General features: G+C 32.2%; 4 protein-coding genes across 6 annotated transcripts; 3 read left to right on the top strand and 1 right to left on the bottom strand.

Moving 5' to 3' along the window:
- The first annotated feature begins 64 nt into the window (after window positions 1-64).
- LOC139990328 (protein zwilch homolog) lies at window positions 65-3,514 on the top strand. The gene is made up of 12 exons (XM_072009496.1): window positions 65-434; window positions 507-558; window positions 621-756; window positions 837-1,071; window positions 1,140-1,301; window positions 1,367-1,540; window positions 1,625-1,829; window positions 1,907-1,986; window positions 2,081-2,319; window positions 2,688-2,912; window positions 3,060-3,172; window positions 3,247-3,514. The coding sequence occupies exons 1-12, from the start codon at window positions 306-308 to the stop codon at window positions 3,315-3,317; spliced, it is 1,821 nt and encodes a 606-aa protein (XP_071865597.1). The 5' UTR covers window positions 65-305; the 3' UTR covers window positions 3,318-3,514.
- Ceng1a (Centaurin gamma 1A) lies at window positions 3,400-7,390 on the bottom strand. The gene is made up of 13 exons (XM_072009494.1): window positions 7,225-7,390; window positions 6,860-7,092; window positions 6,574-6,715; window positions 6,333-6,464; window positions 5,976-6,133; window positions 5,764-5,909; window positions 5,494-5,692; window positions 5,319-5,421; window positions 5,009-5,236; window positions 4,813-4,930; window positions 4,409-4,621; window positions 4,184-4,328; window positions 3,400-4,096 (listed from the first exon to the last, which is right to left on the bottom strand). The coding sequence occupies exons 1-13, from the start codon at window positions 7,388-7,390 to the stop codon at window positions 3,920-3,922; spliced, it is 2,160 nt and encodes a 719-aa protein (XP_071865595.1). The 3' UTR covers window positions 3,400-3,919.
- An 899-nt stretch (window positions 7,391-8,289) lies between these two features.
- Nompb (intraflagellar transport protein 88-like protein nompB) lies at window positions 8,290-13,487 on the top strand. 2 transcript variants are annotated; one of them, XM_072009493.1, is made up of 15 exons: window positions 8,290-8,424; window positions 8,505-8,555; window positions 8,624-8,799; window positions 8,881-9,076; window positions 9,153-9,370; window positions 9,471-9,702; window positions 9,981-10,138; window positions 10,214-10,400; window positions 10,472-10,658; window positions 10,722-10,869; window positions 10,939-11,050; window positions 11,124-11,484; window positions 11,554-11,748; window positions 12,104-12,218; window positions 12,924-13,487. In XM_072009493.1, coding segments are annotated over exons 1-15 (2,472 nt in total). In that variant the 3' UTR covers window positions 12,925-13,487. The 2 variants fall into 2 exon arrangements, with proteins under 2 accessions (XP_071865594.1, XP_071865593.1); XM_072009492.1 differs by lacking the exon at window positions 12,924-13,487 and having other exon boundaries at window positions 12,104-12,355.
- On the top strand, window positions 13,345-22,834 carry LOC139990330 (hexokinase-2). Of its 2 annotated transcripts, none has more exons than XM_072009503.1 (10): window positions 13,345-13,487; window positions 17,294-17,397; window positions 19,600-19,753; window positions 19,979-20,197; window positions 20,540-20,859; window positions 20,938-21,050; window positions 21,137-21,295; window positions 21,379-21,518; window positions 21,591-21,724; window positions 21,799-22,834. In XM_072009503.1, the coding sequence occupies exons 2-10, from the start codon at window positions 17,314-17,316 to the stop codon at window positions 21,886-21,888; spliced, it is 1,413 nt and encodes a 470-aa protein (XP_071865604.1). In that variant the 5' UTR covers window positions 13,345-13,487; window positions 17,294-17,313; the 3' UTR covers window positions 21,889-22,834. The 2 variants fall into 2 exon arrangements, with proteins under 2 accessions (XP_071865604.1, XP_071865603.1); XM_072009502.1 differs by lacking the exon at window positions 13,345-13,487 and adding an exon at window positions 16,798-17,090.
- The last annotated feature ends 392 nt before the right edge of the window (window positions 22,835-23,226 follow it).

The following is a 23,226-nucleotide window of genomic DNA, read 5'->3' as shown; positions in this document are numbered from 1 at the left end:
ATATGTGTTATACATATTTTTCTCAAATGCATTATGTTCTGAATAATAATTATATTTATAATAGATAGACATCACATATTTAAAATTATTCGAATATCAAGTTTTACAAATTGAAATTTGGGATTTTTAGTATCCAATGTACAATAACACATAGAAATATAGCTTAAATGATATTAAATCATGATGTCTTCTTGGACACAATATTTCAAACGTTTAAAATTGCAATTCAAATATTTTTGGAACGATTTTATGAGACGAAGTTGAATAAACTGTAGTTCAAGTCTGAATTACAAATAATTATCACAATGTTTGAACTTGAATTATTGCGAAAAAAATTAGATCCTCTTATAAAAGTAGATAAAATTTGTTTGTCATATGTAAATCGTATTTTTCCAGAGTTTAAAGATATGCCGTATTTTATTCTGTATAAAGAAGTATGTTGCACAATTGTTACCATTTTAGAAAAAGGATTATTTTAGTAAATATATTCTCTGTTATTTTATCAGGCTTCTGAATCTACCAATAATCATTCAGAATGTACCGATATTGATGAAACACGTAAGTTATTTATACAATAAAATTTTTTTATTCGTGTTATAGAAGCTACTTGATTATTTTAGAATTTGACCTTACTGGATCACCTTTGAAGTATTCATTTGGAGGAGAAGATGATTTTGAGGATAGCACAATTTTGATAAAGCAAAATTGGTATAAAGAGGAAGAAAAATACCTACCACTAAGTAGAACAGAAGCATGGTAAACTTATAAGAATAGCATAAAAGATATTTCTCATGGTAAATATAATTAGTAATAGTAACAGCATGATTTTATTTTAGTATTGCATTGAATATATGTATTGAATTTATAAACGATTCTTTTCCACCAATATTTGCACTTTGTGATGGCAAAGATCGTAAGAAAAGCAGGTTGTTAGGTACAACAATCGAAGGAGAATGGTTTACCACCATAGAAGCTTGTTTTGATGGTATTGAAACTTTTGAAACTGTTAAAAACTCTTCTTCTAAAATGTTTCAGAATCATTTGGAACTATCAGATGCATCTAAACAAGATGTTAGTATTATTGTCCTTTTTAATAATTATACATAATATTTATAGCATAATTTTATTCATGTATTTAGATTGCTGTCTCTGCATTTAGTACTTTTGATTTATTTGGAACAAAAGAGGAAATGATTGACAAACATAATAACATAAGAAGTAACTTCGAAGGGAGTCTAAGTGCAGAAATACATACTTGTAGTTTATCATGTACACCTACAAGAACATCCAAAAATAATTTGGTAACATTAATTAATTATAATGAATTGAACATATTTCTTTTTTAATTAGTTCATGTTTTATTTAGATTGTTCAAGTTACTACAAATTCAAATAATACTCCTTTAAAAGAATTATGGAAACAATTATTATTGTTAAATCAATATTTGTGTATGATAGAAGGTCATACAAAGAATATAGATTCTCATTATAATTCAATTCCCTTGGAATTTCCACATAATTTTATAAATCCATATAAAGAGGTATCAAAAAATTTTTGTATCTGAGATATTTATGTACTATTCCAAAAGATTTAGTAATGTCATTTTGATGATTATTTAAAATAGGAGCATGATAATATATTGAAAAATTTAAATCTTTTGCTAAATGGAGATCACAGCTTTAGACATTCTAGTGATATTGAGAAACACAAAATTAATTTTTCAAATGAAGAAAATTTAGAAAATGATACAAAAATTCATCAATATATTCAGAGTCTTCCATTTAGACACAATTTGGATTTTACAGACTTTTTATGGGAACTATTAATAAGTGAGTATATGTTATCTTTGTAGTAATATAAAAGTAAATTTGTACCTGTGTATTTAAAATAATATTAATGCTTACAGAGAATTCAAGTTACTTTGAAATGATAAAATGCATTCATATAGTGCTTGATAAAATTCTAGTAAATGATTGTTTGCCACAGGTAATACTAATATTTAAAAAGAAAATTAATTTTACTTTTTGTATTAAATATGATCAAGAATATATATATATATATATATATATATATATATTAGGTTAATTATACAAATTCAACAAGGCTAGCGAAGATTATTACCAATCCACATCAGGAGAAAGTAATTTCACATTTATTATCAGGTAGTTTACCATTAGAATATGTTATAGACATGGGCTTTGAAAAGTTGTGCAGAGATTACATATGCATTTTAGCAAATGCAAGATTTGGTGAATTGCATGATATTCAACAAAAATTAAAAAAGATATCTTGTAATGAGTTTACAATTGATACCTATAGGTATGTATAATGAAATTATTTATATTGCATTACATTATATATATTACAATCTGTTTTCTCAGAAACCATAGCAGATATTGACTAATACTTTTTTTTAAATTACACGAGGACTGATTATTTGAGGAACAATAGATTTTTTTTTAAGGTGGCATGCCATATTAATATTTTTTCCATTTACATACCTCTTATGAAACTAAATAGCATTTACTTGAAGTATTTTGCACTATTCTGCATAATTAAAGAAAAAATCCTCTTGTACTATTGAAATCAAAAAAAGAAATTGTCAATATCTGTTAAGGTTTCCAAGAAAACAGCTTGAACACTCTATGTAGTTGACCAACACAAATATGTGTTATGTGTGTTTTTAGAAAAAGATTATTATATTTGGTACAACTTCACATATCCTTGGAATTTATATTACTAATACAAGATAATTTAGAATGTTCAAGTGATGATTTAAGAATTTTATTTAGTTGTGTATTCAAACAGTATGTCAGTGAAAAATCGCCAATACAAAGTTGTGATTTACACCAAAACAAAATTTATACTTTAACAGCTCCCCTTCCCATATCAGCAGTGCATCATTTAGATGAGTAAGTTTAGTAATAATTTAGTAAATCATATCGTTCTCATATAACGAATTTAATATATATTTATATTAATATAATAATACATACTATAAATTTAAATTTTATATAAATATAAATTTCATATAAATATATATTATATGTTGCTTTCAGAATTCCGAGTGTGAGAAGAATTTCACTTTCATCTCAATCTAAATTGAGAAAACTAAAGACAATTAAATACTATAGTCAGTTACCGATTTTTCCAACAAGTATATATCCATTAGGTAAAATTCTTATAAATAATATAATATTTAAGATAATATTTACATGCATGAAATTGTTCCTAACATTTTTTTAGACGATTCAAGTATAATAGGTGAAGGATATTATGTGCTCAAAACAATGTTTTCATCTAATAAAATTAAATAAAATAATGATGTCAACATACTTTAACAAAATAAAACAAGCAAGATTCAGAGCTTTATTTGGTCAGGTATTAAAAGTAATCCAATTATATTGCGAGGTAATTATATGTTTAATTTATAATTAATAAAATAAAAGTTATAAAAGCATTTTTCAAATACATTAAATGTATTCAGTGTATAAATATAACTAGATTTATGAGTGTTTGTACTCTCAGTCATTGATAATGTACACTCCAATTTACTATTAGACAATACTTTCACTGACCTAAACCTTGTTAAATATATATATATATATAGTATGAATTATACTTTTAATTCAAACTACTCTTCAATGTACAAATATATATGCAAAGTATGTTATATTCGTTAAAATATCTGGTCAAATTTTTTATGAACTTTATAGCCATCATTAAAAAGATATATACTGTTACATATAATGTAAATCTTCTATATTATAGAAATAGACCGTTTTATGCTTTGAATCCATTTAACATACTTTGGTTGTCTTTATGAGTATCAGTACTATTAATGATAAAAATTATATCAACTCTAAGCCATTAATTAAAGCATGACCTTCCATGCAATAAGTACATAACATAAACAATTTTAATACTGAGAAGTTTCTACATCATCTACTCCAGAAATACTAGCTTGTTCAAGTACTTCAAGAAGCTTCTGCATTTCCATAGAATCCGATGAATTGTCAAGCGTTCTTTCGAGTGCTCGTACATACGACATACACGTACGCCCTTCGTGGTCTAAGTTTTGTGGATTTGCTTTATGCTGTAATTATTCAATAATATGCAAGTACTTATATGATTCTTATAACATATGTATATATACTTTAATTGGTCAAGAGTAAATACACACCCATATTAAAAGTTGTGCCATAGCTAAATTTCCTGTGGCACAAGCCAAATGCAAAGGCGTTCTTAAATCTTCCATACTGACAGGCATATTGATATCTTCATAACTACATCTGGCTAAGCATAATGTAAATGCTCTCATATCACCCCTACATTACATTTAATACAACAAATCATCCAACAATAATTTATAACAATACAATTCGTCCGAAAGTCTAAAAATATTTACCGGCAAACCGAATCAATAAGCAGCTTCCCTAAAGAAATGTTCGGATTAATCGGTGGTAAAAAGAGTTTGTCTTCATATTTCCATCTGATCCATTGTTCCTTCTCTTCTCTAGGAGAATCTGAATTTGGTTTCTGTTTCCCATTTAGACAATATTCCCAAACATTATTTGCTATATCATTACCAAGGGCTAACATTACACTTAACTGACCTGCGCTAAAATTAATGTCAAGGCTATTTTATGCTGTATATACATGCATAGTTCACATGCAATATTAATAATATACACTTATATGATTATATGTTCAAGAACAAATCATTTATTAATAAAATTATTATTTTTGCTGTATTTATTATTACATAGATCGAAAAATTAAAACGATAAAATAAGTAGCTATCGCACTTACGACCAATCATCCAAGTCTAAGGATCTAACTTTTGATATGTGTGAACCCAAATTTCTGTGTATTCCTGAGCATTCAATGCACATTAATACACCTAAGTTTAAACTAGCCCAGTCCGGATCTAAAATACGATTATAAATTGAATATAAGAAATAAAATCAAATGACTTCTTTAATAAATTCAGAAGTGAACTACTTACTAGGTACACCACAATCTACACAAGCATCATTTCCTGATACTTTGTTCTTTATACAATGCATTTTGAAAGCATCAGTTTCGTTTTTTTTATCACCATCGCTATTTTGTAAACTCGATAATATCTGTTGTTCTATAGCAGAAATCCAACTATCTCTGTCTTCAGCATTATTTGCTTCAAAATGCCATGTCTTATTTTCTAGTGAAATGATAGAAAATTCAAAACTATCTTCTGTAAATTAAAATGCACATAAAATGAAATCAATTTATTTACAATATAAAATGTAGGATAATTTAAATAAATATTTAAGCACCTTGAGCATTGGATGATTTAGAACCTTTAGGCGTTTTTCCAGGCACTTTTACAGTCACATATTGTAATAATATTTCTTTACCATTAGTATCATTCATATAATCCTGGAAACATATGTAAATCTCTTAAACATAATGCATAATGTTTATAAAAATATTAAATTACGATACAATTACATGTAAGCTGGAATGATAAGTTAAACGACCATCTTCCAATAATGTTACGTATTTCTTTTTCCATTCTTTTAAAGATTTACTACTGCGTTTAAATAAGTATCCTTGTTTAACAGGTATTTCCCTACCAACACCCATCTCACCCATGTTATATTTTTCCTTTTTTGATGGAGTAAATATATTAGACTTTCTTCTAAATTTCCTATATCATAAAACTTGAGTAAGACAAATCTTTTCCGTAATTAAAAAAATTATATATTACAAAAATTAAACCTGATAGTGGTTGGTGTTAATATTGAGGATCTAAAATCTCCATGTTGATTCTGTGCATTATGAAAATTGTCACCCATTATTGCAGAATCATTTTGGGTAGAACTATGATGAAATGATCTACTAGAATCTTCATCTTTATCAGATACCTGGACAAATATAAATTGTTACACAAATTTTTAAATTAAGTACTTTGAAAGAAGAGAATAACTCACGTTTAATTTTGACGAATTTGTTGCTTCCATTTCTTTGGTCAGAAGTTGCGTATTTTTGGCAATCATTGGAACAGGATACTTTGTTTCATTATCTATTGCTTGTTGTCCATTACATCGATAATGTTTTGCAGATATATGTTGTATAATTTTTTGACACACTGTAATATTCAGAATACCCTCAAAATATTTATCAAAGTCACTGCAGTATAATAGTAATGATGTAAGAAAGAATACAATAAAAATGAATGATATTTATACATATTGTGAATTTAGTACAAACAAACTATTACATTATAAACAATTCTGTAATGAAACTAAATTTGCATGCAACATTGGGAATTGTTCTAAACTATTTACCATCTTGAAATACCCTTTCAACATTCAAACCATAAATAGCACATGTTTCATAATAAGGACACCTCAAGTCACATGCCAATTTTCGTGGTCTACCATCCTTTATAACCCGGGGATTAGAATCATTAATTGAATCTAAATAATGTAATAAACATGATTTAATACAAAATACATTAGTGTACATTGTAATATGTAAGAAATTCATGTAACAAGAAATATTTTTATAATTATGTGTAAGTATTACCTTGAACTCCTACTAGTATTTTTGGTACTTCTGACATATTTCGAAATGAACACATTCTATTATAAAAACTGCAAACTATTGAGAAACTTTCCTCACTTTCTAAACTAAATACAAGTAATAAAGCATCTATCCAAGCAGAAAACTGAAATAAGTGATGCCTATGTTAAATGTTATTAAGTAAAGATTATCACAACAATATGCATAATATGTCTTTTAACATATGTATACATAAATACACATATGTACATCTATATGATAATTATATATATAATATATTGTTGTATACTTGTGACTCTGGTACACCACCCTCATCTCTAATTAGCAAGAGATAACTCTGATCATTGATAAAGACTTCCTTTTTAAAGCGACCACCTTCTGGAGATTCTTCATGCATAAATGAACCAGTTAAATATCTATGAACTAAAGCAGATTTCCCTGAGTCAGATGAACCAATAATTCCCAAATGTAATTCTGGAACATCTCTAGCCAATGTCCACTCATGACTATTGACAAATGAATCTATTAACAAAAGATTTTAATTCATAGTAATTAAAAAAATAATAACTTGCTTATTGTTATATAAAAAAATATATTTAGAAATATTAAAATAAAAAAAATATATATTACTTTTTTTCGCAATAAGTATCATACCTTCAATTGCAACAACATGTTCGCGGATTTGTTTTGCAATGTGTGTATCAGATATCAGATCTATTAAGTCATAAATAGCGTAAATTGATGGATGAACACTTTCAAAACGTTGTATTTCTTGTCTAATTGCAAGGGAATGATCGTGCGCACTTTGCTCAGTTGTCATTTTCTTAAAATTTCTTAAAATTACTTTTCGAAATCACATTACTGATACAGCCTCGAACTGTATTGTATTCGAGTCAACGATTAAAATATTTCCACATGATTTCAAGAATTGAAACTTATCTGTTATCATGTAACACATGTCAAATTTGGCTATTTATCAACATTATTGGATGAACAAAACAGGTTATTTGGCACTCTGCATAAAGCAACCCCACCTTTTTGGGAAACAAATACAGAACGTACTGTCAAATTGCCAAGATAAAGTTATTAGATTTAATACTTGTAAATCAACTATATTGCAAAATTTGGCTTCTTTTATAAAAAATGTTATACGCTGTTAAAATATTCTTTTTACGTAAAGCTTATATGAGACTTCATTACGTTCATGGTTTTATAGATCTGTCGTCCAAAAAGTGTATGAAGGCCTACATTGCCAACCAATAAATGTTAGGTACCGTTGTAGAATGCAATTGAATGTAATTACAGTGCAGTCTATTTTTATTTACAAGAAAAACCGTACAATCTGATATCTATTAATGATCATTGTTATTAAAAGTTATGTTTACTCAATTAATTACAATAAAACTATAATCTATAATAATATAAGAGCAACCTAAATCTATTGACATTTCCAACATAGATGTAACTAGATAAGGTTTGTTTGTACTGCAGCGCAAGAATCAGGCATGAATCAATTATAGCGTCTCTTATGACACTTATTGTTCGTTTTTCAAAGTACTTTTTATAAAGGAAAAATGATAAAAACTATCACAAAATATTAATTGTATCGTGAGAATTAATAAATCTATTCAACTATTTTGCCTAAAATACATTTTTATAAATTTGCTTTGTAGAAGAGTAAAATACGCTTAAAAAATATAATTTATAAAAATATCCGCAATGTCTAATGTACAAATTGAAGATGATATTTATGATGGATATAATGATTATCCATCAATATATAGTATCAAAGATCTTGAACAAGATGAATTAATTCAAGAAACACTACATACAAGTTATGCAAAAAGATCAATTGTAAGTGATAATGAATACATGTACAATAAAACAGAATAATTGGCTGAATAATAAAATATTTTGACTCTTTAATTATGCAGTTTACACCAAAAGTACCAGGAAGTGCTATGCGTTTGGGTACTTCAACTGGGGTAAATGAATATATTATCTTGTATTGTATTTCATAATATTGTTTTAATATGCAATTTAATATTTTTAGTTTCACAGAAGCGGTACTGGTATACCAGTGCGTCCTAATACTAGTGGACTAAGACCAATGACTGCAGTCAGAGGAGCTGGTTATACTAGTAGTAATCGTCAACCATTTGATCCATTGAATATGAATAGTTCTATCAAAGGGCCTGCACCACCTTTAGAAAGTGGAAAGGAAGACACGTAAGATCATAGTGATTGATAATAAAATAAAATTAAATTGTATTAAGTTTTTGAAGAGCATTATTTTAATACTTTATAAAGGCCCGAAGAAAAAATAAAAGTGACTGAAAGAAAAATTATGGAACTAATAGAAAGTTCAGTACAAGCATCATATGAAAACAATACAAGAGTTGCTTTAGAAAGAGCCAGAGAAGCTTCTTCGAGGGAAAGAGCTCTTATTAGACTACAAGAACAAGCTGGGCTTAGTGACAATCATAATGTAGACTTAACATTTGCTGTAAGAATTAAATTTTGTCTTTGAGATATGTTTTACCAAAAGTATTGAAGATTGTTAATGTTTTATCATTTTTCAGGTCATTTTTAATTTGGCAACTCAATATACTAACAATAATATGTTTACTGAAGCTATAGCAACTTACCAAGCTATAACAAGAAATAGGATGTTCAGCAATAGTGCCAGATTAAAAGTGAATATGGGAAATATATATGTCAAAATGGGACAATTGTCTCAAGCAATTAAAATGTACAGAATGGCATTTGATCAGGCTCCAGCAGCTCATAAAGATTTAAGGTAATGAGATGATTGAGAGTTATTATAAGAACTTGTTGGGCTATTAATATTAAATTTTTATGTCCGCCATTTTTATATTAACTTACTAAATAATTCGCAGAATAAAAATAATGCATAACATTGGAATGTTATTTGTACAAATGGGTCGTTTGGAAGAAGCAGCTAATAGTTTTGAATGGGTCATGAAAGAAAGAGCTGAATTTAAAGCAGGCTTGCATGCTGTTTTATGCCATTTTGCATTATCTCATAGGGATAAAATGAAAAGGTCATTTTTAGAGTTATTAGAGGTTCAACTTAACATAGATCAGGAGGACAGATATAATATAAGTACAGTGAGTTGGGCACGTTTCTAAATATCACTATGCAAAGTGTTTTTCTGAGCACTGCCCACACTCAATAGCTATATAAGTATTTAGTCTTGTGCTTTAAATCATATTGGGAAACACATTTTTGAAAAATGATTATGATTTTATGCACTAATGTGTTTGTGTAGCAATTTTAAGTTTATTGATAATATTGTACCCACTAAGCACAATGTAAATACATTGCTAGTTCCCAATAAAATATTTGTTCTAGTTCTATTTTTAAATTTTTGTATTTTATTTTGTAGGATGATGTTGCTTTTAACATATTGAATGAAATTTTAAAAAATGACGACTTGTCTAAGTTAGAGAAAGAGTTAAAATTGGAAGCAGAGAAAACTATTCTTTGTGCTGCAAAACTCATTGCACCTGTAATTGAAGATACACTCACAGCTGGTTTTGCTTGGTAAGATTAAAATACTACTTAAATTAAACACTGCTAAATTTTTTTGTGTATTAATTACAATCAAATTTTTTATAGGTGTGTGGATACTATAAAGTCTTCAGCTTATGGACCATTAGCTGCTGATTTGGAAATAAGTAAAGCTATGGTATTTTTACATAATCGAGAAACGCAGTTGGCTATTGATACCTTAAAAATGTTTGAAAATCGTGAAAGTAAAGCTAATAGTTCCGCTGCGACAATGCTTTCATTTATTTACTTTCTTGTAAGAAATGATATTTGTTTTCGTTGATTATGAATAAAATATCGATAAAATAATTTTTATATCACTTTCAGCAAGGAGATTACGAACAAGCGGAAAGATGCGGAGAAATTGCTCGAAATGCGGACAATTACAATGCAGCAGCTTATGTTAATTTATCAGCTTGTGCAATCAGAAAGGGTGAATTAAATATTGCTAGAGAACTTCTCTTATGCTCATTAGATACGGATGCTAGTCACGTGCAAGCTCTTTATAATTTAGGTAATTATTACTACTAACGCGGAAGTATAAATATCAAATATTTTATGAAATCTCATTTAATAGGGTTAGTATATAAAAAGCAAAATATGTATGAAGAAGCATTGGAATGTTTTTGGAAAGTTCGTAACATTGTTAGACATGATCCACAAACAGTATATCAAATTGGTCAATTATATCAACTTATGAACGATACAGACCAAGCAATAGAATGGTATTATGATTTTATATGCATCTTGAAATTGATTTTAATTTGAGTAATTAACATTTGAATTTATATTAGGTACAATCAATTACTTGGTATAATACCATGTGATCCTGGAGTTTTGCAAAAAGTGGGCGAAATGTATGATGCTGGTGGAGATAAACAACAAGCCTATCAATTTTATAGCGATGTAAACTTCTTTACTGTACACATGTTTTATTTCATTCTGCTATATTTTATTATTAAAGTTTATATCTGTCCAGTCTTATAGATTTTTTCCCGCCAATTTTGAGGTAATTGATTGGCTTGGATCATATTTCGTATCGATGCAACTTGCCGAGAAAGCGCTAGTTTATTTTAAGAAAGCAGTAGAACTTGCTCCTGATGAGCCAAGATGGCGATTACTTGTCGCTGCATGTTTAAGACGAATTGGTCAATTTCACAAAGCTGTTTTGGAGTATCAAGATATTCATAATAAGTTTCCTGAGAATATTGAATGCTTGAAATTTTTGGTTCGTTTATGTAGTGATCTCGGCTTAAAAGAAGCACAATTATATGCAACAGAATTAAAACGCGCCGAGAAAGCGAAAGAATTGAAGGATAGACAAGGATCAGCAAGACCAGGTACAGATGGTGCATATCTTTAACTGTATGAAACATGGTATTATTACTATATTTAATACCTATATGTAGGCTCAAGAAGGAGTAATAGTGGGACATCATCACGAACTGGTTCTGGAATGAGCGTATTATCAGACCAGAGGTCAAGTCCCACATTTAATAGAAGAGAAAATCAAGGTTTAAGCAGTGCTGGTATCACGCGACCTAATCGAGTTTCTGCAACTGAAAATATTACGGACGTAGCAAACGACGCGACTGATCAAACAGGTACGCACTCTGAAATCGTTACAAAAAAAGAATAAATTTTATGATTGGTATAATTTGCAAAATAGTAGATATACGAATGCTTAGTACAGTTATCAAAGTATCGGGAATACGTAGCTTTATTTGAAATGAACATTAACAAGGATGATTTACCGATGATAGTTGAACTACGCTAATGGATTGAATAGATGATAGATGAGTCTAGCTATTTTGAACAGCCTATTTTTGATTCTTGTATACAATAATGAATCCCAAATTTGTACGGCATCCTATTGTTTATTATCGACTTTTTAAACAATTTAAAAGAAAATACTATACAAAGAGGTGTTACAAGGTGCATGTAAAGTATTTTCTGTAGGTATTCCTTATGTTGATCCCATTGGCCCTTTACCTGTTCGTCCTATGACGTCTGCCGGAAAAAGAGATGATGATTTTGGTGATGAAGAACTCGGGGATGATCTATTACCGGAATAGTATGAATTTGTTATATTTATCATTTTTATATTTTATCTTATTGTTTTTATAAACGTAATGCTAGTTAAAAGTACAAAGCAAAATATCTCACGTGTTTTAATTTTATGGCAACGAATAAATGAAAATAGAGATATAAGTTTATACATCTTTTTCACTTGAGTTAATCTCGTTTGATATCAGTCATTAGGCTTACATGAAAAACCTCACGTGCGCGTTTATCTACTTCATCAATGTCGTAAAGTTTAACTTCAGAAATGGAGTTATTACCGCTCCTTTACACGTTCTCATCAGGTTTTCAAAGTCAAATCTGAATATACTGGAGTCTTAATATCGTGGTTTTATTAATTATCATTTCGAAGTGCAAGTTGCTTGTCTATAGAATGATACTATACATTACGAAACCACGAGGGTCGAGCAATTGTAACGATCTAAATTTAAACACACTGACCACTTTAATCAAACTCCATTCAGCCTATGTAGCTTAGGAGACGGATGTTATTGCAGCTATGTTCAAACTCCATTCAACTGACATAATGCAAACCTGTAAGGACATTGAGAACATGCTGTTCTAAACTTCTATACCTTTATCACATTTACGTTAAATAAATTCCTATTGTTATGTATAGTAGTTATATATATATACATATTTTACGTAGTCTCGATTCCTCTTATCTTTTATCAAGTTCACCACGAGACTATCGAAGGAATTGAGGATCGATGGATCTATCGAAAAGATTGTGGGAAAAAGGCGAGAGGTATCAGATGCATGACGCTTGAGAAATCTTTACGTTTATGCGCGTGTTACGTGGTTTTGCATCGCGAGTACAATATCACGTGGTCTCAATGCGTGCGATATCCTAGAACGCGTGTGTGCATCCGCATTGACGCGATACATCAGAGAGACTGTCACGAGTTAAGACTGTCTGTGCACGAAAAGAGACAAGCGTAGGACAGATGTAGTGGTCGCGTGTATGAAACGCGTAAGCGCGTGTATGGGCATGAAGGCGCGCGCACGTAATACGCGCCGATATGGTTTTAAAGTTCGAGCAGTGGGGAAAGCGACGATCTGGAGGCTCGACTAGTTGCTACTTTGAGGCGGAGTACATTTCACGGTATCCCACCCACGTGCTTGTACGTGTGAGTGAGCTCTGTCACGTCTCGAGAAGCTTACAGTCACTGACCGGTAACTGGACCCAGCGAAGGATAGAGAAGGATCAAGAAGCTGGGGCAATCGCGCGAGTCGACAGTCATACGTAGAAAGTATTAGGGTGAGTTTGTATTTCGTTTTCCTAGAATGGAGCGCACGCGCTAGTCAACACCATCAGACTCGTTGATCCTTGACAACAGGAGTATGTTTGATTTATTCAAACGACGTCTATGTCATCGTAATATCATGTATTGCTTCCGAGTCCTCGATTAACGGAGACTTATTATTTCTCTAACCGGTTTCAAACGTTGATGTTATTGTCGCGGCATGAGAAATTCAATGTGAAGGCATCTATTTCTAGTGTTTACTTTGTTGACGAGACCACGTGGGTCCTTGAAATGTTACACTGCAGGTGTTGTCATCGCACTTTAACGTATTCCTATGATTTTACTCGAGTACAATTTTAACTTTATGCTCATCGAACTGTTCAAAATTCAAACGTTATCATCGTCACGTCTCGTACATATTCACGCTGCATTTTCTTTGCACTTTATTAGACTTTGTCATTGACGATTCATGTATTATGTTGTGGGTATTACCGTTTGTCAAACATCGACTATTTCTAATAAATATCTTATCTTCTGGTCCGATCGTTATCGATGAAATTAATTTTGTAAAATACAATGTGTCGAGAGACATATGAGCTTATCGCATGATTTTTAATACCTTTTGAAATTAAAGTCATGTACTTTATCTTCGCCGTGATATTCTAAATGTATTATATATATCTAAATAGTCGTCACTGTTACATTTTCCTTGGCGCATAAACGCGACCAACTAACACGAAATATTGACAGCTATCTAAGCAACACGTGTTTATGAACGTGTTTTGGATTTAGTGATTTCACCAATAACTAAAATGCCTCTAAAAATAATGCGTTGATGGCGTAAACCATAAGACATTATCACGAATTTACTGTCTAATTGCAAAATTTTAATACATTAATTATGTCATCTATTACTTATGTATTACTACGATACGGTATCGCTAAAATAGATAACGACTTTTTCTTTAGTAGCAGATAAATAATTTCGAGGTTTAAATTCGTCGCCCGATACTTTGCTTAAGTTTATGGAAAAAGAAAGAAAAGAAGAAATCCAATATTTCGGAACGTAAAACGAGCCGCTGCATTATCAAGGGAATTCTATTCGATTAAGATTTATTCGAGACCTTGGTAATAATGGTCCCGTAATTCACGGAAGCTCTATAATTCAAGCGGTAAAGATCATACATAATAACTGGGCACGCTCTTAACGAAAGGGCAGTACGTTATCGTGAATGTAAAGTGCGTTTCGTCAAAAGCTGCTCATGAGTTCAATTTTACAACAAGTTGATTGAATAAACACTGCGCTCAACGTACGTTTTGCACGCTGTTCGTACGTCGAACTCTCGTGTCATTCTACTTACGTCATATTTGTTAATCTGATAAATCGAACGTGGTAACGATAAATTAACGATAAATTAACGATAAAAGAAAAAAAAAGATACAGTGGAGATTTTTAATCGCGATAGGTAAAGAACTTTTTAACGGAGTTCGTATTTCTCAATGGGACTGTCATTCGCAGAAGGTGCTGTGACGATTGACATGGTCCCTGTGACGAGTGTGCGTATTGCACTATGGATTAGAATCATCACGTCAAGTCAAGTGGCTAAATTATCCTGGTTGATGCTTTGCACCTTCCAATTGATTTTAATGGAGCTTCGTTCAGAAGCGACTTTGCTGCCTCGAAGAACGTTCTGGTGACATTTCTCGATTTCTTCTCCCATTGGTAATCGACCGTGAAAAATCTATCGCGAATTGACCAACTTAAATGATCATCGATCAAATTAACCGACTCATCAGACAGAGACCGTTGCGGTTCGAAGCTAAGAACACAGTAATCGAGCTTGCTTCTATACGGTTATAGTGCGGATTCTAACGTTTAGGTACAATTTACGACGAGTACATAGCAATTCTTTCGTTCGGATTTTATAAGTACGTTTTTTCTTGCTTGTGGACTGTTAATTCGGAAGTTAGTCAGCGTCTTTTCTCTCATTTCATTCTTTTACGTTCAATTTTTTTTTATCTGCCCATAAATAATTGCAAATTAATTAACATTAACAATGGAAATATCAGGGAGAAGCCGTAGAGGGGAAGTAACTAAGAAACGGGTAAAGAGATAATAAAAGAAATATGTATGTCATTGATATGCGAGGAACACGACATGTAGCTCGAACAATCTTGCTCACCGAACGGGTTCTTCAACTTTTATGTCCTTAATATCGACGTCAAAACTGGAATTGATCTTCTTTTTTAGTGCACCGAACGCTTTATTCTCGAGAGATGAATATTCTCCATTTCATTTCAGTATTTAAACAACTCGATAACGGAGCAGATAATATTTTAAAATTCAATTAAGCTTTTAAGTTCGGTGAACTACTCGATCGATTCAAATGGTCAGTTTATGCATAAGACTGTATGCACTTGTAATATGTAAGTACGCGCAAGCGCGACGCGTGTATTCTGATTCTCGCATACGCGTGTATTGCATCTACAGAGACATTCAACACACTAGAAGTTCGGATAAAGAATCGCGTCCATAAATTGCGGCGAGTGATTCTATACGTTGTACTTCTTTCGCATCGAATTTGAAGAATGTCGCAACCTCGACAGGGTGTGATTAGTGAACGGTGAATTTCTTGCTTGATGGATCTCCTTTAAATTTTGTGATCAGTATTATCACTTGTCTGCCACTGTTGCAATATATTTACGAGTTCACATGATTGACTCCTCATTATCATTAAGGTTTTCTATTTGGTCGATAAGACTGTTTGTAAGAGGAAAATATTTTGGCCAATGTATCATGGCTATCGCGAAATTGTCAGAAGGAATATTCGTACGAGTTACATCAAGCAACCGTATATTTCCTTTTTATCAATTAGTGACGAGATAATGTTACGATGGTTGATGACCTGTAGAGCAAAGAGTGCCTGTCTGGTAATGATATCGGTCAAGCAATTATGTCTTCCTATAAGTTTTAGATAAAATGGTCTTTTCCTTCCCATTGTGGTCGATATAGTTGCAAGTGCACGATATATGATTGTTTGTTAAATTTTCTTTAGGCTTACCAAATAGATGAACCGCCAACACACATTCACATCCGAAAAACTTATGCTGTGCCTCATTTTCTTGGCTTGTAGAATTATCATTATATCCGGTATTAATTAATTTAAGCAATGTAATCGAACGGTGTAGAATTAATCGTTATTTGCGTCATAGCTAATAGCGGACTAGTTCAAAGGAAATGCTAAACGTAACGTCTGATTGCTGTTTCTTGAGAACGCGATGTTATAATTCACGTGACTCGATTACGGTGTTATCAAATGTTATAAAACATCATGGACTTTCAACTTTTCGTTTAACAGCAACTCTCTCGTGTTATCATCTAGCCGAAAGTCAAGGAAAAGAGTGGAAGTAGGGAAAATAAATAAGCGTAATAGTAAACGCAGTGATCTCTTTAACTCGACATCAGAAAGTCTCTCGTGCTCGTGAAGAACCACGCGACAACTCGTTTCGTCGCGCACACCTACCTTGTCAGCTGTCACAGAAAATTCATTCACGTTGTAGCATCGCTTCTCTTATTCAAGAAGCTTCTATCTAAAGATAACGTTTGTGACAATCAGGTGAGCACGGGATATGTATGTACATGTTTTTTATTTTTATTTTTTTTCTAATGACTCTATTGTTACTGATCTCCTAAAGCTTGTTGTACATTAGACCAAAGATTGTATCAGAACTCTTATTATGCGTTGTTCGTTCTTTTCGTGTTTCACTAGTCAAGTTCTATAAATATTCTATATTGGCTGATGATTTTCTTATTTTCCAGATAAATAAAAACTTTCAAACATGGTCGTCCCTACGGAACATGCTCTTAACGAGGCGATACAAGTAGCGCCGTTGGTACTTTCGGACGATGTAAAGAGACATAAAGTGAGTAGATATAATGCGTTTGCATTTTACACTCCATATTGTTATTTAGAAAATTTTTTGTCTGCTTTGAACTTTTATCCTTTGGACTTACACGAATCAGAGGAAACTCGTAGTTCTGTCGTAATCGAGCGGGTGCGTATGCTCGATAAGGATGTCATTGAAAGAAACAAGACGAAGTTATGAAAATCATGGATTCAAACATCCATCATACTTACTGCTTACGAATGTTATTTGATCGCGCCCTGCTATTTCAAGAATTTGTCGAGCGATACGTCATCGGATCGCTAAAAAACATCCGTGCTCCGATGTTGTATCTATGTATTTATATGTTTTTTTCCCAGCTAGTCTATACGCTTCTTGCATAATTGATCGATATCTGACCGATCAATGTCAACTAGATTGAATCATTTCCGATGTAAGAAATGGCGAACACCGAGTCCTTAACCTTACGACATTCTCGTTAAGAGTTTACTGGCACCGATCGATTCTGCACACATACTTTCACTTTTGTTCCCGTTGATCTCTGTAGCAATGCCCACTAAGAGCAATTTATTCCGTCTGGTATATGCACCTTTCTTGAACGTGTATGATTACTTATGTAACCGTTTGTCGTTTATATAGAAACCGTTTAATTCGTGACAATATGCGTGCTGTGTCTTAACGAGAATTCAAGGGAATTTTTCTTCTGCGAAGTAAATATCTTGTAGCTCGATAATAAAAAAATTCAGCACAAAATGAGCAATTACCGATATACGATGTGATTAATATTTTGCTATAAGATACTACAATTAAGACGGATTAAACTGAATTGGACCAGTTATCGTTCGTTTAGCCTCAAACCAGTCGTAAGTCATTTGCTTATCATGAGTCGGGGCATAGAGTTATCATAGGGAATTTTTACTACAAAGAGTTCAAGATTTTCAAATAAGTTATCGACGAAGATACGTTGCTTCATGCGATGATAAAACGGATAGAAAGAGAATAATTAATAGTTCTATTGATCCGCTGTAACAATCGGTTGAAGATCAAAAAATAACAAAGCTTTCGTGTTTCCTTTAATTGAATAGAATTTCGTAACAATCGACAATGCAAACGTCCGTGTGGGCTCGTACTATAAATGTTTTCATAGAGAATGTTACGCAACTGAAAACAAGTTACCCACGCGTTCTTTTTGTATTTGATTAAAGTAGACCCAGCAATGTCATGGTTAATCTCTGTTTATTCTTATTTCTCCATGACTTGAGTTCCTTCCTTGATCTTTTTCGAATCGATATAAAGCAGATAAGCGTCACGAGAACAAGACATGGTAATAATTTCATTTACCACTATCACTGTATATCGCGTTGACAATTCAATCCATGAAACAAGCAATAAATTTCTTTCCACTTAAACTGTCATGTCGCTTGATACCTTTTGTCTCGTGCATTACCGGAGATTGTTTACGTACGAATATAGAACAGTACGCGGATATTTTCTTTCCTAGCGACGAGCTCGTAATTTCCACAACAAGATGGCATTATTTGATCAAGACATTTTCTTGTCTTTCATTCGTCGGTTTAATGTCGATTTTCAGAATTTGTATGTTCTGCCTTGGTAGTGCTGTTTGCGTGAATGCAACTGGTTTGCCTTTGAGGAAGTGAAATATTAGTATTATCCTGGTTATGAGAAGTCTGCTTTCGATATTCTACTTGCATACGTACGTTGAACTCCGAAATAGAAAATAATCGAGATACGATATTAAGAATTTGTTGGTTTGATCCGTGTACAATGTACAGGCGAAAATATCCAACGGAAATATACAATGTACAAATAGTGTTCATTTGTTGCGATAGCACTACATTTCTTACATAAACTCGAACGTAAAGACTATTTTATCGCATGTGTTAAGTATTCTATTGTTCGATTAGAACTTCCGTCAAGTAGCAAATGCTCTATTGTCGCAAAATTTAACCATTTTATCATCGCGATTTGCCATCTGATTAGTATGAATGTAGATTCTATCTCTAGTGTGTCTATTAGAATCCCATTACAGATCACGTAACAGAGAGCAAGGTAAATACGAAAATTCCTCATAATCTTTATCAAAAGATTATGAAGATTTATAACTCGCGGAAAATTTCCCGACGATATTGTCCCGATCAAACAATTTCAATTACGATCACGCGGATCATATAACGATAGCTTAAAAGATTTTATTTATAGATCGAAACAAGACTGGCACGGCTACGATTTTCGGCCGCCACTGTAAGGAAGATCCAGGATGTTTTTGTGTCAGAAATGAATAAAGGAATTCACCAGCAGTCGTCGTCACTGCAGATGGAGAATACCTATGTCCCGGAACTTCTCGATGGCACAGGTTCTTATAATTCAAATTTTTGATACGATTTTTTCCCAGTTTGATAAGTATTATTTTCCGACATGTGATCGGCAGGAATTTTATGCGATTATACAATAGTTATTACGATATCTGGTGTATATATGTTGTAATCTAATAATACGAGTGGAATAATTGTAGCTTCTAACTTTCTTAGTTTTGTCTAGTTAGTCACAATGTTGAAGGATCGATGCAAAATATTTTCAGAGGAGGGCTTGTATTTGGCGCTGGATCTTGGAGGCACGAATTTCCGAGTGCTTCTTTTAGAATTGCTTCATGGTACACCTATACGCGAAGAAGTGAAGAAATATCACATTAGCTCTGATTTGAGAGTAGGCTCGGGGATTCGTCTGTTTGATTACCTAGCAGAATGCGTCAGTGATTTCGTCATTTCACAGGGTCTTCAGGATGTAGAGCTTCCTCTTGGTAAATTGGAATCAATATACATCACGTTTGAGGCATCGGGAGAATCACGTGTGAGGTTTTTAATTGCTCTGTCTGTGGTCCGTAGTTTCTCAGAAATAACTTTTTGTGATTCGAGCAAGAATTCTATCTGAGAGTGTCAATATTATGTTTTCAAGCACTTCTTACTATCAGCTCTTAAGTATTGTGTCTTACATTGATTTTACGAATCCAAGTGGATGATACTTGTTGTCGATTAGACATAGATTATCCTGATTTCATACGTGATCGATGATTCTCTAAATGGGATGATTAATGTACAACATGAATATATGCATCGAGTATACATTTGAGTATATATTTCAGGATTTACATTCTCCTTCCCGATAATTCAACATTCGTTGGATATTGGAGTACTGGTGACTTGGACTAAAACCTTCAATTGTCCCGACGTTGTTAACGAAGATGCCGTGAAATTGCTTCACGAAGCTTTGGATCGTCGAGGAGATACTAAAGTGAAAGTGGTAGCGATTCTGAACGACACTACAGGAACATTGGTGCAAGGATCGACGTTAGATCATAATACTGCAATTGGACTTATACTAGGAACCGGTAGCAATGCCTGTTATCTTGAACGAGCTGACAGAGTTGAACATTGGGAAACTGAGAGACACGGAGAACGCGAAGTACCTTTTTTAAATATTTTGTTTTGATACAGGGCGAACATTTGTCCTTGAATATTAAGTTGCTCATTGTTTTTGCAGGTTATTATCGACATTGAATGGGGTGCATTTGGAGATAATGGTGTCCTAGACTTCATTAAAACAGATTACGATCGTGAAAATGATGCGAATTCGCTCATTGTAAATTCATTTACGTGAGTATCAATTCCCTTGAAAAATGTGGAACATAAAAGCTCTACTTCTAGTAAATTTACTACACTACGATTTTTTAAATTACCAGATTCGAGAAGTATATTAGTGGAAAATACTTAGGCGAGATTGTGCGGGTAGTGCTCGCAAAGTTAACCAAAGAAGGCCTTCTATTTATAGGGGATCACACGCCCGGATCCCTTTTAGTCCCGGGCAATCTCACAAGCGATTTGGTATCTGATATCGAACAGTATGTTGTTCTCAACTAAAAAACTTTATAGTATATCTTTATTCTATACATTTACAATACTATACGTAAATATTAAAATGTAGAGACTCTGTGGACGGTGGTGATAGCAGTACGAAGGAAATTTTAATGAAGTTTGGTATCGTTCCGGACGACGAGGACGTGAAAATAGTACAATACGTTTGCGAAGTGGTATCTAATCGTGCAGCTCTTCTCGTTTCGATATGTAAGTTGAAGTATGTAATAGAACTAGTAGTACTAAATAATATTAGTTTGTTAACCAAATTTATTTCTTTAGGTTTAGCAGTCTTGTTAAAACGAATCGATAAGAAGTGCGTCACAATTGCTGTAGATGGATCTCTTTACAAACATCATCCTAGACTAGAGACATGGATAAAACGATACATTCCACTGTTAGCTCCTGATCATAAAGTATGCTTTCATATAATATTTTTTATTGTTTTATTTTGGTCTACGAAATTAATTGATTAATCGTGTATATATAGTTCAAGATGATCCATGCCGAGGACGGAAGCGGAAAGGGAGCTGCATTGATTGCTGCAATCGCACAAAGACTTCAGAAAAGATTAGATTAGTACTAGCTAAAAGTTTTAAGAATGCTGGCGTATAAGTTTCTTGTTAGTGGTGTAAGTAAATTGCATCGGATCTCTAGTTAAACAAATTGTTCAGAGTATAGAATAATTTTAACAATAATGTACAGTCACATTCCCTATGTTAATAATCACCATTTACATTTCTGATCTTCCACGTTCAAAGGTTTTATATATATTTTTGTTCATACCTTTGAAGCGATAGTATATACAAATTATTGTACTGTTGTAATAGAAAGCATTCTGTCGTTACTTATTTTGTATCACAGAGTGATATTCGAAGGAAAAAGTTAGATTTATGCATTGTATATTTTTACCAGAAAAAGATTTAAAAAGCACGTTACTCATAAAAAGAATGTAACGCCGTTTTATCACGCGTCATCGAATGTTTGTGTACTTCGCTTAGAATTTACATTTTACAGCGTTTTTGGGAACTACGTATCTTCCTAAATACTTATGTTTAAATACTTTATTTTTCTTATATTGTTCAAAATATTCGTGATGTTATTTGTTATTTGTTGTTAATTGGGTTTCGTTTTATCATCGTTACGTAAGGTTAATTCGATCTTACTTGTTGAAGATTTTTCTCGCAATTTAAAAAATGAAAATACGTGGTATGTGTGAGGTGTAATTGTGTATCATGAAGAAAATGGTACACTCACGATTGATATTGCGAATATTTCTTGAGTATTGTGAGCAGTTTGTACTCCCATCTTAAGAATATCAGACAATTGTGATATGAACCACTGAACAAAGGTATTGGAACAAAGTGATAGGAGAGTTAAGTACAAAGTAAGAAAAAAGTCGCGTAAACATTCTAGAACACAAATGTTTGTATAAAATGTTATATCTTGTAAATGATTGCGGGGACGTCCGGATTTTTGTACTAGCGGAACGAGATTGTTATAATAAATCCACAAATGAAAATCGAGCGATTATCCAGTTATTCTACCTCATTACAATTCTTCAGTTTTAAAAAGATATGGAACTTTGTACCTGTGAACCCTTGGAGGTCAGGCGTAAGATTTAAAACAGTACCGGAAGTCAGTGCTGCGCTATGTTGTAGCAGTTAATGATCAACGATTACAATTATTGATGACTACAATTATAAGTGGCTGATTATCAGTCACAATTAATGATTAGAGTTTATTTCAATTGAAGTACAGTTGGATTTACCGATCAGGATAAGTACATAATTATCAGTTGCGATTTTTGAGGATTAAAAATTAATCAATCAATCGAATGAAATATTTTAATCGATTGTTATTCAACACCGTGGGAAGTGTTCGATTAAAACAGCAATACAAAAAGTAAACGAAGTTC

The sequence above is a fragment of the Bombus fervidus genome, chromosome 8 (genome assembly GCF_041682495.2).
Source record: "Bombus fervidus isolate BK054 chromosome 8, iyBomFerv1, whole genome shotgun sequence".
Lineage (NCBI taxonomy): Eukaryota > Metazoa > Arthropoda > Insecta > Hymenoptera > Apidae > Bombus > Bombus fervidus.
The sequence above is the reverse complement of the archived record's forward strand: the minus strand, read 5'-3'. Positions and strand labels throughout refer to the sequence as shown.